Raw genomic sequence first — 16,870 nt, forward strand, 5'->3', positions numbered from 1 at the left:
GCTGAAGAAAAACCTTACAACACTGTGCACATTATTACTTTACTTGAGACTTTCTACGGTTCCTCTGAATGAGATCCTCTTAGTTGTAGATTGTATTTAAAGATGGAGGACGGAAATTCTCCCCGAAAATGAAGCCAAAAGGTGTTTAATTTGTTCAGTTTGAGCTACGGTAAAAAACATGGCCGCTTCTGTAGAGAGGATCCATGCCTGATGTAAATATTAAGTATTTAAACATAAAGAAAAACAACAATTTGAACAATTTAGATGAAACACACCTGTGAAAACATCACTGATATCATTTTATATAAAATTTCTGTCAATAGATCCCTTTCATCTAAATCCTACACACTGAACCTTTAAGGTGGAAATACTCAAAATATATTGTTAATTTGTGATTTAGTTCCTGAGGATATTTGATCTGATAGTTTCGTGTATATTTTGCAGAATTTGTGAGATGTTGTTTTGTTGTGCTCCAGCTTCTCTTTCAGGAGACCAACCCAGGAGTCCGGTACGAGTACACAATCAGTCAAAATGCCTCACAGGACAACGACCCAGTTTTCTACTGGAAATATGGTTTATGGACCGAGTGCAGTGTCACCTGTGGAACAGGTACGAGAAATAACCCACCTGGTTTTGCCATAAATAGTTTGGGAGGTAAACTGACCATTGGGGAGGAAGAGAGAGGCTGGTAAATCCTTCAGTCCTCTTTCACTTGTTTTAAATGAATGTCTAGATATGAACTATTCTGGCACTACTTAAATTTGTTATTACACTAGTCCAAGCCAAACCCGGGACTTTTCTATTTCCAACTCAGTATTTTGCTTTTCAGTTTGTACGCTTGGTATAAACGCCTGAGACTGAGAGGGCCCCACCCTCAGGTCTCAACTCCTCAGTCTGTTCCATCCCCGTCCGGATCAACTAGAACTTTACTTTCCTGTGCTTTGGTCCATTGGCCTCATTTACCCCCGAGAGTTCTCCGACTCCTCTCGCTTCTCCTGCTGCAAAACCTTATCATGGTTAGAAAAGTACAGAAGGACTGAGTCACCCTCCTCGACTCCTGCTCTCCGAGTCAATCTCCTCGATCTGCCCACGGAGCCCTTAGCTGAACAGGGGTCGACCTGCGCTGTATTATTTGGTTTTGTGCACATTCCCCTGTTCCCTCTCAATCAGCCCAGTCTGCACAACAAACACATCGTACACATCGAACCAAGACAAGTTTCAGACGATGGGAATTGAAACAGCGGCTCCAGTGATAACTTCTGCTTCACCTGCCTGACTTCGATCAGACAGTGTAGAGAACATAAAGTGTCCTGGGCCGTCGTAGGCAGTGAAGATTGATTTATGGCCGTGTACAGTGAAGCCCAGGTCGATGTTTTCGAATGCAGAGGCCCGTGTAATGATTTAGAAAATATCAGTGTAAGCACCTCTGAGCAAAAAAAGAGGCTAAAGATTGAAGCAACATCACAAAACCTAGAAATATACAAGGTTACTTAACTATATACGATAGCTATATATCTGTGTACTGAAATACAAATAATAAATCTGTATTTTTTTCATAAATCTTTTCTAAGCTCTTCACTCTTGCAGCTGTCCCTCGCTGTGTGGTTGTGTTCTGTCCATATTTCTAAGAGCTGGTAGTGTTGACCTGTGTGTTGGACCATGGATTTCAATTAGAGGCTTTACAGTGTGACTGAAAGGAACAAACACACAGTCGGCTTGTCCAGATGGGAGAATATAGGACTTGAAAGCCTGTCACATGTGACTGAACCTAATGGTTCTGTCCCTGGTAACTGAATGTTACAGCCTCAAAATATATAAAAAAAACAGTGGAAATACTCAACCCTGGCGCTGACTGCTTGCTTCATTCAAATTATTTCCTCCGTTATATATCGAAGGAATGAGGGGTTAACAGGTTTAAAAACTTTAAAAGACAGAATAATGTAACGTGTGTTAATGACGTGTGAACAGGCCGTTGTTGCCCCCTAAGTTTTAAACAATGTTTTATCCTTTTATTACATCATGTAGCAGCATTAAACCAGCTAAAGGTTTTGGGTTTGTTTCTCTCTTTTCAGTTTTCACTTCTTTCTCAGTACTAAGGATGAACATCTGTGTTTGTTGGTGGAAATAGATATCCTGGTGTGTGTGTGTGTGTGTGTGGGAAAATCCTGGTGGGTTTTTAAAACATTCTTTAAAGGTTTATCTGGTCTTTGGGGTCCAGAGCTGGATGCAGTTCTGGAGATGAGACGTTTCTCTGTAAAAGCCACTTGAGCAGCAGCAGCACCTGTTGCTTCCATCGCAGCGCTGCAGAGTCTTTTCTTATAAGGGATCAATGCAGCAGAGGCACCGGCTGAGTGAGATGTGCTCAAGTGGGCCTTGTATAGATCGGCCCTGACCATTAAAACACATTACAAGACAGTACCTGAACAGAGAAGTGCAATTTGAGCAATGTACTTACATCTCAGATGCGTCATTGCTGGGTTTTTTTTACAAAGAAAATCCTCGATGTCCTACTCCAGAAACTCTCATGTTATATAGCACATCAGGAGACAAAGCTCAGCCACATTTAAAATGCATTAGACCCCATTATCCGCTGTGCGAGATGTCTGAGCACGATGTGTTCAAGTTTATCGGGAAAACGAGGACAGGAGGACGGGACTAGTGATGCACGGATGTGAATCAGAGATGAATCTACCACAGCCTCAGAAATCAATGCCTTTGACGTGTTGCTTTGTGTAAAGCTGACGGAAATAGAGTTTGACCGCTACAGTGAAAAATGTAGCTGATGTAGATTAAGTGGTCAATATATAATTAAAATTTGGAGTATTTCCTTAGATGTCTTCATCAAACCCATATGAAAAGAATGTACATGAGGCTTGATATTTTACCGTTTACCATAATCTTAAAATAACTACATAAAATAATAAACAAATACAACTCTTATATATAAATCTCTTGAACTAAGAGGATATTTTTCTACATAAAATATAAAAATAAATACACAAGTTTTCATATCAGCAAACAAACATTGTTTTACTTGTCTGTAATATTAAAGTACAGATAGTAACTCGCTGAAGCAGGAAAACATTTTATATTGGTTATTTATTAGTTGTGCTACTGTTTCATCATTACAACTCATAAAATGTGGATCGTTGGACTCACTCATTTTTTTACCGCGAGAATTATTGTTTTAATCTATGTCCCAGTGGTGTTTGGTTTTGTATCCTGGTTCTATGAAGTAGAAATGTGTCGCTGTGTTGTCCGTCAGGTTATTTCTCTTTCTTTCTTAATCACATATACCAGTGGTGTCTCCTGAGGTTTTTTAAATTGTTCGGTTCTCTCCTCCCTCTGGTGCTTCAGGTGTTCAGAGGCAGATTGTTCACTGTGTGGAGAAGACAACTGGGATCGTGGAGGAGCAGTTCTGTGACCCCTCAACCCGGCCCGACGACAACCGAACCCGCTGTAACAAGGAGCTGTGTCCAGCCATGTGAGTAGACGCTTGTTTTTGCAGTGGCCATTGAAGCTAATTATCCAAGACCCAGAACCCAACGGCAGAGGAGCATGTAGCTCGTAGATTGTACAGCAGGAAAATATGCTGTTTTAATTATTGGTCCATTTTACTTAACAACCAGAGGAGGCTGTTACCTTCATCGTCGGTTCAATCTAAATTCCTCATATAATTAATAAAGCTGTTCAGCCTTTTTAACATGTTGACAGTTATCGTTTTGAATAAAAGGCTCGATAACATTCATCCACCGAGCTGTGCTGGTTCCAGTGAGATTTATTTTGAAACAAACTTTTTGTTTACAAGTTTGACCTCGTAGATCTGTCCGCTTGTCCAAAATACAACGAAACAGATGTTCTTTAGTTTGCCTGCGTTCGGTCCATCTGTCGTTTTTTTTCTGTCGTATTTTTTTATCCACTCCACCAATTTATCCTGGACTTTTCTACACCTCCACACTCTGACAGCCAGGCCTGTACTTACAGAGAAATCACGGTTGTTTTGAAAGGTCGGGAAGAGATTTCTCCCCGTCGAACGTGACAGGTGTAAAGTGTGACTGCTGGCGTGCTGCTGCACCGACATCAAAGCATCAGCGCTCTTCAGACGTTTCCACTCCCACACGTTCAATCGCACCCGAGTGCAGCGGCAGCTTGTTAATGTAACGGCTCGGCTGCCTCTCAGGCACATCAAGGTGTCAAGTCTGTCGCTGCAGATGAGAAGTGAAAGAAAATTACGTGTCCTTCATTCTTTTATTTATATATATATAAGATGTACATTTTTTTTTACATTTTCAGTGTTTGTCGTGAACCCACCGTCGAACCCACAAGGAAATCCAGTTCAGTCCAGTTTGCTGATGAACAGCTGGAGCTATATTGTGTGTTTTGATTGGAGGGTTTTATATTCACGCTGTTAGAAAATCAGCAGTGTAATTATTTGTGTTGAATTGTTTTAGAGCTGTTATGAAAACATTTTCCCTGTAGTGGGGACGAAGGACAACAACTGTGGATAATTAGCTACGGGGCAGCTGTGAAATGACCTCACCACATTGAAGGTCTCACACGCTGCTAGCAAATGTGATTTCTGGTCATTTTAATACGCTGAGTTTTTAAATTGAAATATCACCAACATTTTCAGCCTCAAACATCTCAGTCTGCTCCTCTTTCTGTCCCTGTAACAATCGGAGGATCTTAAAATTGTTCTTTTGTGTTGTCGGTGTTTGACTTATCTTGTTACTCTAAAGAGCTTTTGCTGTTTGGACCCCTGGGCTGAGGCAATCTGAGAGAACAGAGAAAGTCATTTTATTTTATTTTTATGTTTCTGATTTAAATAAAGTTACTGTTATTATTATTATTGAGGCACAAAGTTGACATTGTGTGGTAGGAGCCACAAAATGTTGCTCTATATAATATAGCTTTACCATTGCTATAGATCACATATTTCCATCTATAGCTGTACATGTGTGTTGATATACATTTACACATCTGTCATATAATTTGCGTGTTCGTTTGTTTGTCGGCAGGGTTATGGGAAAAAGTAATGCTCAACATTAGGGCTGGGCAACGATTAAAAGTTTTAATCGCGATTAATCGCATGATTTCCCTGATTAATCACGATTAATCGCATTTGTATACGCAAAATCCAATCATGAATTAAAAAGGAGTGTATAGCGCAATTTTATTTTCAATGTTCTGCCATATGAACGAAAGTGCCATAACATTTGTTGTGCAAACACTTTTAACATCAGCATTTAATACAGTAGCAGTTAAATAAAATATTCAGTGTAAATCTCAACTTAACAATGTTATCAAAGCAAATACAAAATTAAAGCTCAATGCCACTGCCAGGGCATTAAGGTTATCCTCTTCGTTATGAAAAATGTATACTCCTCCCTGCGTCTAACGTAGTCTGCCGAAGCCTCGCTCCGCTCGCTGTTTCGTTGAATGATTTGCTGATATCAACTGTGTGTTTTGCATTCAGGTGATATTTTAGACTGGAAGTACTCAGGTGATTCACCTTGGCAGTGGCTACAAATAACTTTGGTTCTGTCGACTCCGCCGTCTGGAAGGACTTTAAAATGAAAATGGCCATGTAAAAGCTCCGTACCCTTATCCATGGTTGTTTATCCGCCAATTATTTTCTTTTTTCCGGTTCCGCAGCAGTCAGCAACAGACTTTCACAAAATAAAAGCCTGACTTTCACAATAAAACAATAAATAATCAAACCTGAGTTAATGCGAGATAAAATAATTAATCGAGTTAACTCATCACTTGAGTTAACTCGATTAAAACGAGTTAACTTGCCCAGCCCTACTCAACATATTTCCACTTAACCTGGTAGAAGAATGAGATATTGGGTCTTAAGGACAAGTTTGTTAAATTTGTCAATCTTGATTAAATGTAAGGGGACTGTTTGTAAAGGGGACTGCTCTCTGCTGAGTGCCAATGTGACAGTTAACTGGAGATGTTTGTGTGTCTGTGTGTAGCTGGTGGGTCGGCGAGTGGCAGAAGTGCTCAGCCAGCTGTGGGAGCTCGGGCCTGGCTAAGAGGAGCGTGCTCTGCATCCAGGCCGTGAGCGTGGAGGAGCAGAAAGCTCTGCAGCCCAGTGACTGTGAGCACATGTCCACACCGGAGTCTCTGTCCTCCTGCAACACAGACGTCCCCTGCCCGGCCGACTGGACCACCAGCAGCTGGTCGAAGGTGAGTCTGGGTCCGGGAAGGGTCCGGGTTGTTAGCAGCCGTGTGGTGTTTCATTAAGGAGGGAAATGTCACCAGGAACCTTCTGTGAAAAGGTCTCATCTTCTAGTTATAGTTGTATTATGAACTGACTCACACATACACACACACACAGTTCATGGTGTTTTGTCCTGCAGCTCACTTCTCTCCCTCAGGGACACAACGGTAACTAACCTGAACGAATTTCTTTTCTTATCCGTCTCTGCGCTCAACACATTGACACAGAAATAAATGAATGACCTTCTAAGATTCATCTTTGATTTGAATTGAAGCAGGGGATATATAGGTACCACTTTACCTGGATCAACTCAAAGTGTTTGGAAAGTGTATGTAAAGCATCTGCAGCATGACACCTCCCAATGAAGGTGTGATCTCTCCGACTCTGCCTTTCTGTCTCATTAATTCCAACCACGGCTCGAGGGAACCTAATTTCAGTCAGTCCACCACTTTTTCAATTCAACAACACATTACAGACGTCCTCCAGCCACACAGGATTCATTCTGTCGTTTCTCTATTCCCTGACTTTTCCTCAGGTAACCACCAGCAAGTACCATTCGGTTTGTATCACACAGCTATGTCCCACCCTGGGCAGGATGAGCTGAAATGAATTGGTAATTCTTTCACCATCATCATGTCACACCTTCAGTGTCAGAATGAAACCAGCTGGCAGCGTCGATGTGAGAGGAGCATTTGAGCAGGAGCGTGTTCTCGTATTGATTGACTGCCGCAGGATCTCACCTTTGCCTTCTGTTCTTTTCTAATTGGTTGTAAAGTTGTCCAGGCTCGTTCCGGAACTATAACACGAAGAGTCTGTGCACTGCTGCCAGAGTTTTCACTTAGTCTGCATCACAGAGTCCTTTGACAGGACCTCCTTACATGAAGATGTGTTCTATACATATACGGATATAGAAATAGAAATTGTAAGAAGAAAGTTGCATTTCTTTTTTGTTTTTCACTTTTAAAATGTACTTTTAAAATAGGACATAACCAGTTAGGAGAATCGCTGGAGTTCTACTCTCTGGAGCAAAAATCTTGATTAGAAGTCTCATTTCTTGAGAAACTACGAAATCTATTTTAGTAGCACGCAGATGTAACATCGCAGTCGACCACTAAACATTTTCTACCAGGTCTATTTTGTTCTTTCCTAGGAAAAGACGCTGTTTCTCAAAATGAGTCAAAAGTCAAAAGATGAGTCAAAAGATTAAGTATTACATTATTTTTATAACCTGTACTTAAGAATATTTTAGGATGCTTCACATTCCTTATTCAAACGTAGGCGTCAGTCTGATCTTCTGATATATAATTCTGTACAACACTCCGCTCTCTGTACAACACTCCGCTCCATATACACTTCATCATATGTGATATGTGTTAATATAAACCATACTGATATTATATATCATTTTTTACAATAATATTGCCTTTTGCACACTCTGTCTACATATTCTTACACTCATAGTATATTATATTACCTATTGTATAGTCAAATACTTATATTCATACCTCTACTATATATCATATATTATTTCATACTCTCTGTATATTCTTTGTATATATAAGTCTATATACATATATTTATACATGTGTACATGTTATAATTATAATTATTATTATTATATTATTTCTACTATTATTATTATATATACTGTTGCTGCCATTATTACTATATACTGCTATTATATTGGTATAATTACTATCATATATAAATATATATTATGTTATATTATATACTATACATACTGTACTATTTTTATATACTGTGTAACAATAACATTACCATCATATCATCAGTACTATTACCATCATCTTGCCACTGCACCTTATTTACCTATTTATCTTGTGTTTCTGTTTTTATTCTTTCTACCTCAATATTTTTTATTCTATTGTATTGTATTTTATTGTATTCAAATATACCGGCTGCTATGACGACTTAATTTCCCTTCGGGGATGAATAAAGTATATAAATCTATCTATCTATCTATCTATCTATCTATCTATCTATCTATCTATCTATCTATCTATCTATCTATCTATCTATCTATCTATCTATCTATCTATCTATCTATCTATCTATCTATCTATCTATCTATCTATCTATCTATCTATCTATCTATCTATCTATCTATCTATCTATCTATCTATCTATCTATCTATCTATCTATCTATCTATCTATCTATCTATCTATCTATCTATCTATCTATCTATCTATCTATCTATCTATCTATCTATCTATCTATCTATCTATCTATCTATCTATCTATCTCTCTCTCTCTCTCTCTCTCTCTCTCTCTCTCTCTCTCTCTCTCTCTCTCTCTCTCTCTCTCTCTCTATCTATCTATCTATCTATCTATCTATCTATCTATCTATCTATCTATCTATCTATCTATCTATCTATCTATCTATCTATCTATCTATCTATCTATCTATCTATCTATCTATCTATCTATCTATCTATCTATCTATCTATCTATCTATCTATCTATATATCCATCCATCTATCTATCTATCTATCTATCTATCTATCTATCTATCTATCTATCTATCTATCTATCTATCTATCTATCTATCTATCTATCTATCTATCTATCTATCTATCTATCTATCTATCTATCTATCTATCTATCTATCTATCTATCTATCTATCTATCTATCTATCTATCTATCTATCTATCTATCTATCTATCTATCTATCTATCTATCTATCTATCTATCTAATAACACGTAGCCCCAAATTATGACTTTATTCTTGTAATATTACGACTTAATTCTGGAAATCTCACATTTTTTCCACTTTCGTAGAATATTCGCTGTATTTTTTTTTCCCGATACACTGGTAACCAAACTTCTAATCCTGAAGAAATACGCTCCTGACATAATCAGCATTGTTCTCTCTCCTCTTTCCTGCAGTGCTCACTGACTTGTGGAGCTGGAGTTCGTCGGCGTGATGTGACCTGCTCCAGAAACACAGGCGTCGACTGCGACCCCCAAAAGAAACCTGTGGCCGTCGGCCCCTGTAACACTCAGGACTGTCTGCCGGCTGTGGATAACTTCGGAGGTCTGGACTGGTCGGGGAGCGGCTGGCCGAGCAGAGAGGTGCTCAACGAAATCAACTCCATCCCCGAAGCCAAACCTCCGTCCAAGTACAGCACCACCAGAGCCCAGCCGAGAACTCACAATGACCTCAATAACGCTGTGGAGGGAGATTTTCACTACCACAACAACATTGAAAACATAAATCACAACCCTGTCCGAGTCGATGATTTCTACTATGACTATAACTTCATCAACTTCCATGAAGACCTGTCGGACGACTTTGAGGGCGACGGGAAAGACTCGGAGGACAGTCGCAGGTTGGATCCCTCGCAGGAGGACACGTCCACCCCCAGCAGGAATGAAAACGTCCCCGTGGAAAGTACGAGAGCTCCCACGGCTGCTTCAGACGTTTTCACAATTTCAAAGGCCACTGCCCGCACAGTGAACGCTGAAGAGCCGCAGAGCACGAGTGTGGACAATGTGAAGGACGGTGGAAACGCAGCAGGAAACGAGTCTGCGTCAACGAATTCTGAAAATTTGGACGACTACTTCTCTGAGGATTACCTCCTGCCCGTGGCTGCTACCCGCTCTCCGCCCCCGTCTACAACTCAGCGTTCACAAACGCCAAAGGAGAGAGAGGAGGAGGATGTGTGGGGGCCTGAAAACATGAGCTCGATGCCCAATCTGGAATCCACCACAGAGGAGCCGACACAGGACGTGACACGGGGACAACACGGGGAGGAGAATGACAACTACTACGACTATTTCACAGAGGAAGAAACTCACTCTGAGGATGTCACTGTGACTCCAAAACATCCTGCTCCTGCTCCCAGACACCAGACCGCTGTTGGCACTATTGTCGCTACAACAGTGAGTAGACAGGAGGAGGAGAAAGTTTATAACTATGATGACGCGTACAGTTACTATGAAGAAAGAACACCAGGTCCAGAGATCCCTGCAGAATCAGACTATGAGGAGAATCCTTCGGAAATACCTCAAACAACCAGTCCACCAACGTTAATTCCTACGACCTTCCCATCGGAGGATCTGAACTCGGATCAGACTCCTTTTAACGCGGTGTATGACACTGGTGAGGGAGAGTCCTGGGACTCTGACCTTGACCTCAGCACAACCTCGAGTCCTGCCCCTTCTCCCAGTCTGCACAGTCACTCCGATGACTCCACATCATTACCTGGTACAAACATCACACCTCCGACCGACCTGGAGGGAGCCACTCGTCCTCCTCCTGCTGGTTTCCTTCCAGCTGCGATGGAAGAGATACCGACACAACCTGCCTTCACTGAGACAGCTGGAAGCGACTCCACATCCCAACCTCCAGCCTTCGATTTCGCTGATTTCGACTACAATGACATACTCGCTCCCCCGATGGTGAGGAGCAGCGGTAACGGCGACCCTGGATCTTCTCATCACTTCCCGTCGACCTCCGCAACGACCCCTGAACTCGTGGAATCCACTCATCCACCTCCTCTGAGGCCAAGTCTTCCAGTTCCGACGTCGGCCCGGACTTCAGCTGCCGCGCCGCCCACCCCCGCTGCCCACTGGCTCGCCAGCAACTGGAGCGCTGTGAGTGAATCTGCACATTCTCCACCCCCAGCTGTGGCTCACTGTTTATGTCACATCTGCTTTTTATCAGGCCAGCGCAGCCTCCAGTTTGGGTTTCATGCTCACATTTATCTGAAATCTATCAAACACAATCTGTCCAAGAGCTAATGCAATATCATGTCAGTGTGTGTGAAGATTCCCTGGACTCTCACCCCTGCTGTGTTGGACATAGGATTTAGAGAATTTGCATTTGTCTTACACACACACACACACACACGCCCACACCGACCCACAAAAGGTCTCCGCATGATTTGCATTGTTGTCACTGAGGCTTACTGAGCATCATTAAGTGTCGTCCTGTCTCGTGGTGATACAGTGCTCCACCAGCTGTGGTCTCGGTGCGATCTGGAGGAGTTTGGCTTGCAGCTCTGGCTCCGACTCCGACTGCGACCCGGCCAAGAGGCCCGCTCCGGCCCAGAGGTGCTACCTCCGCCCCTGCTCCATGTGGAAAGTTGGGGAATGGAGTAAGGTGAGACTACGACCAGAATGTTTTTTTTATGATCCGAGAATTGCTTTACTGAAATCCTGTTTAAATAGCTTTTAAAATCAGTTTTCAGTCTTCAAAATTCAGTCCAGCCACTGATTCATATATGTTTTCTGATCTGTTTGCTGTTTGCTGTATTTAAACTTCTTTGCTGCCCATCTTGACCAGAGCTCCCTGACATGGAACTTTCCCGGTTGAGTGAATGATAATTAAAAGAGACTTGAGTCAGTCAGGTCAGAGGTCATCCAGGTGTAGTAAGTCAAAGGTCCTGAAAGTGCTGTTTAGCCTGGAGACATATTTGCTGCTCATCCATCACGTGAAGCTGTCCTCAGTTCTCCAGCTTCTTAGACTCGCTCCTAGTGGACACTTACAAGCTCCAGTAGCTAAAGCTCTATGATTAACTGGTCATCCATGTCATTTCCCAGTGCTCCGAGAACTGTGAAGGTGGCGTTAAATCCCGAGAGGTCCAGTGTTTCGACATGAGGGATCAGAGGCCCCTCCGACCTTTCCACTGCCGGGCCATGTCCTCCAGGCCTCAAACCCAAATACCCTGTGACGTTCAGCCTTGTCTCGACTGGTACTCGTCCTCCTGGGGTCAGGTGAGCAGCAGCAGCAGCAGTTGAAGTAGAAAGTTTTAGGACAGAATACACTTCTCCAGGAAAGTGTACAAAGGAAACTGGGCTTGTTTGTGTCTCTTGAGGATGATTCACCTCCCGTCAAGGAGGGGTCTTTAGTTCACCCGCTATACGCCATTGTGTGTGTGTGTGTGTCTGTGTGTGTGTGTGTGTGTGTGTGTGTGTGTGTGTGTGTGCTCAGTGCTCTGAGTTGTGCGGAGGAGGCGAGCAGCAGCGTATGGTCACATGTCCAGAAGAGGATCGATGTGACAGGGACCTTCAACCCAGCAACATCCAATCATGTAACAGCCAGCCGTGTGCTCAGTGGCTCACTGGATCATGGGGACAGGTACACTACTACACACACAAACACACACACACACACACACACTAATACACAACATCCCTTCAGTACATTTACAATACCTGCAATGAACATGTGTTCTGTGTTTTTTGCACTGTAAACTGTTGATGCTAAAAACGCATCAACTGGGCTTGGTTGTTTTTTGGCCTTTCGAACATGAGGACTGCCTTTTAGGATTTTTCTTCTTGGGAAAAAGATGGAGATAATTTATTGACAGGATCTAGAAAAGACAGCGAGAGAAATTGGGATCATTGGATTGGATTAATTCTATCAGATCGCACTTGCACATGTTTATATTTTACTGTACAGTGTGTTTTCAGTTGGCTTTAAAAAGCATTACTACCTAAGACTTAACCTTGAACCACCAGACAGCATTGCACTGTTAAATTGACTGTGATATACATTTATTGGAGTAATCCATTGTAAAGGCAGCGACAGAGAGAGAAATGTATCGACTGTTTCTTGAATGGCCAGAGAAAGAACTTCAGATGAAGTGATAGGATTAAAGGAGCTGAATAAAACTCTGACCTGAACCCGGAGGGGCAACAAAAATAAATGAATAGACTCGGTCGGGAGTTTGAAAGCGAAATCCTCTCAGGCTGAGTTTCTGTTTCACCGACATTGTTCCGCTAGAATAAACACAGACTTTTCTGAATGACTCCAATAACCTTTTTTTTCTCCATCAAGTAGTGGAGGCCGGATTTTTGAAAAGCATAGATGATAGAATGACACCTATTTGTGGGTAATTTCCCCAAAATCCACTTTATCCCTTATGATTTACTGTGGTTAAAGCAGCATTATATGAAGTGTTTCACCTTAAAACAGTAACTTCAATAATCTCCGAATCAGTTGCCCCAGACTGGTTCCATCTTTTTAATCTTTTCCTTCCAGCCCCAATGTAAAGTATCCAGACAATGTATCAAAGAGCTCATGTGAGAACACGGCAGGGAGATTCACAGTGAGCGAGTGGGTGCATTGGTGAAGTTTCTAATATGAGACGGACGCAAAACTGGAGGAAAAATATCTCAGAATGAAAACTGGAGCCATACACCTGACGACAACAAATATGTCAACTGGGAAAGCAAGAACTGAGAGCCAACACCAGTAAACAAAAACACGTTGTTTCTTCAGCGGAATTTATACACGTCAATCCCGTGCCGCCTGCCGGCTCTTCCCACATCTGACCAGGTTCCTCATGTCCGGAAGTCAAACTTTAATACACCATCAAACAGCTGCAGGCACTTGTTTCGCAGTAATCCGACCACACTGGGAATCACGTTGTGTGAATATCAGTTGTATCCACAAAGGCAGGTGTTTTTTAATTCTTTAAGTCTTTTTAATCCTTTGAACACATCAGGGGTGCAAAACCACCACGAGAGTCTAAGATCTTTAATCTTTAATTAAGCAGAAACAAGTCCACTGCTGCATTTATATTAGAATTATCCCTGAACACATGCAATCACAAGATCCGCGTAAACAAGTGCTGTCAATCAATCTTTATTTACCGTATATTGCACCTTTCAAACAAATCCGTGGCAGGTAAAAAGGGAAAAGGTTGATGAAACAAGACAGAATGACTATAATACTACACTACTAGTAGCAGAACCTGCACGTACATCTGCCAAGGCCGAACTATTTTTACACACGATTGTTACGCTCTCACAGTGGAGATATGAATGAGCCTGAATTCTTTCTTTGTGAGAAAAATTGTTGAAGAAAGTGGAAAACAAATCCTTCCTCTTAATCTGCATCTCTGCCAAAATGTACCAGGTTCTTCACGGGAATCATCCCTCCACTGGGTGAACTGGAAATGGGATCAGTAGTTTTTTGCATAATCCTGCAGATAGATAAGTCAACAAACAAACACACAGAAGCAGGTGGAAACACAATCTCCTTGGCCGAGGTAATTACTGGGACAGAGAGAAACAGGATGTGATAACACCGATAACGTTGCTGATGGGATTAATCTATCAAATAAATAACGGGTTTAGACCATGTGCAGCTCAGACGACACGTTTTCCTCTCTCCTCAGTGTTCGGCCTCTTGTGGCGGCGGAGTTCAGCACCGACTCATCGAATGTGTCGACACTAAGGCTGAGACAGAAGAAGAAGAAGAAGAAGTGGATCAGGCTCGGTGCGACCACGAGCCGCAGCCTGAGAGCAGCCAGAAGTGCAACTTACAGGAGTGCGAGAGCGCCCCCTCTGGTGAGTCACCCAATCTGTAAACAAACTAAGGCATGTAAGATCATTAAGGGGTTATTGAGATCATCCTTTTGTCTCGGATGTGGAGAACTAATAGAATCGGGTAATATGATTGACGAGAGCTCAGTGAGGCTCCAGCTGGCGGTTCGCTGAAAGGATTAAACTCAAACCGCTGATGAATTATCCTCACATCCCAGTTGAGAAACTGGAGGATTTATGTTTTGCTGCTGTCAACAACACATTCAGAGAGAATCTATAATTCTCCAGCCAAACAACAAAAGAGCAATATGTATACGTCTGAAGTGTCGGGGAAACTTCTGTGGGTGAATCACAGCAAGTATTTTGGATGCAACTCCGGGGTTTTCCATAAAATAAAACTCTTCCTATTTCTATATAAGCAACAACAAGTGTTTTATGTCATTTTTAAAAACATCCGATGGTCCCAGCTGCTTTGAGAATCCCTCTGACTTTGACGGCCCTCAACAGCAGCACTGCCATCTGCTGGGAATCCACCAGGGCTTCTTCTCATGATGCAACATGGAAAGGCTGACAACCGCATCCTCAAAGGTTTCCTTTGTCAAGCTCGGCCAAGAGAAGAACTTCTGCAATCAAAGAAACCATTCACCCCCTGTAAATTATGGGCATTGCATCTTCCTCTCGCCTGAAACGCATCATTCATGATTCCAGATTTACATCTGCGGCTCTGGATTGAGTTCGCTTCCGTCACACAGGATCCCAAAAACTTTTTTAAGCAGCAGTAGAGCTGAAGTTTATATCTGGCTTTGATGTGCGTCTCTTTGAAGATGATCACAGGCCTCTGTTATTTGCAGTAGTGGTGTTATTTTGCTCGTGAAGATGAGGAGTGGGTTACAGCGGCTGCTCATCGTAATCTCAGGATATAAATATCAGTGTTGCACCGTCACAAATTTTTATATTTGCGTCATCTGCAGCCACAGGAACATAATGTTAACTTTTTTCTTTTATAAGTCTGCTGTGAGCCACCGCCGTTCCGTGGCATTTCTGTTTAATATATCGGATATGAAATGGTGGTGTTCCTCAGAGGGCAGCCTGTTACAGTCTGAGCGTCGGCTTCGCTGACATTTTAAAGGCACACGAGGTCTTTAAGTGTTATCAGGAATATTCCAAGCGTATGACGATACAACAGCTGGCCATGCTAGAGCCGAGTGTGACCCGTCCGCTCAGCAAAGCTTCAACCAGGCGATCGGGTGGTTGCATAATATTTTCTCCTCCCGGTCATCAGGAAAACCAGACGAGTTTTAAATTGTAACCTTCACAGGCTGCTGCACGTGTAGTCGGCCTTAAGAGAGGGGAAACTCCAGCAGCACTTAGTGATCAGACCACTCATTTGTACTGTGATCCTCAAGTCATCCAAGGCCACTCACCTACACTTGCATCCCGGAAGGAGGGGAGTTTGTGACAAAACTTTCTGCTTATGTCTTCACGTTATCATAATTTTCATGTGACACATTGCGATTGTATATGCGTGTGCTACTTTGAGTTTAACACAAATCCTGTTGGTTATTAAGATAAAAGAAACCAGCAGATTGAATCCAGAAGAAACCGTCAGAGTAAACAAATGAAATCTCCCTGCAGTTGAATTTCAGATATTCTCTTATCGGGGCTCGTGGTGCACGGAGAGTCGTATAAAAAGTTTGCTCGGCAGCGAATGTTCTTCTTCCTCAAACGAAAACATTTCCCCTGACAACTTCACAAAATCAGCACTTATTATTAAAGTTATTTGAGGCCAGTGAAATGCATTGATGGCTCTAATTAAACAACTCGTGCGTGCGTCTCAATCATCGCAGCAGTTTGATTAAATCCACTCTGAGACTCTCACAAAGGAAAACTCAATAAGTTTGAATGAAAATGTGTGTGTGGGGGTATTATTGCTCAGAATATTTAAACTGCACAGTGATGCCTCACAAACATGTGGATTATCATCCTGCCCACTGGCGGAGCTGAGGCACTATCCGAATCTATATTATTCTATATTATATTGCTCCAATAAATAATTAAAAGGAGGAAGGTGAGTTCACAGTGAAAAATAACATACTGAAATAATCATCACTACCAATAGAGAGCAGCTTTCATGAGCATCAAAATACAGAAGATGCATATTAATAGCTTCATTAATAAATGACCTACATCAAACACACATGTACGGTTCTTTAAAATTCAAATTCAGTAAAATAAAAAAGTAAAGTAAAAAGAGTAAAAAAAAACGACAAGACGAATGTTGTTTATTTTGGAGACTTGTGTCCTTACATCGTTCAAAATGTTTCAAACAATGATCAAATC

The 16,870-nt window shown here is 41.9% G+C and overlaps 1 protein-coding gene across 1 annotated transcript in view; it reads left to right on the forward strand.

The window, feature by feature from the left end:
• The window catches only part of LOC132998838 (A disintegrin and metalloproteinase with thrombospondin motifs 7), a 72,084-nt gene that overhangs the window by 49,289 nt on the left and 5,925 nt on the right, over nt 1-16,870 (forward strand). Inside the window, exons 16-23 of the mRNA XM_061068584.1 lie at nt 477-609; nt 3,358-3,484; nt 5,982-6,195; nt 9,140-10,849; nt 11,205-11,357; nt 11,798-11,971; nt 12,189-12,335; nt 14,383-14,554. Of these exons, the coding sequence (XP_060924567.1) occupies nt 477-609; nt 3,358-3,484; nt 5,982-6,195; nt 9,140-10,849; nt 11,205-11,357; nt 11,798-11,971; nt 12,189-12,335; nt 14,383-14,554 (2,830 nt within the window). The remainder of the gene's footprint in view (nt 1-476; nt 610-3,357; nt 3,485-5,981; nt 6,196-9,139; nt 10,850-11,204; nt 11,358-11,797; nt 11,972-12,188; nt 12,336-14,382; nt 14,555-16,870) is intronic.

This window comes from Limanda limanda, chromosome 3 (assembly GCF_963576545.1).
Source record: "Limanda limanda chromosome 3, fLimLim1.1, whole genome shotgun sequence".
Taxonomy (NCBI): Eukaryota; Metazoa; Chordata; class Actinopteri; order Pleuronectiformes; family Pleuronectidae; genus Limanda; species Limanda limanda.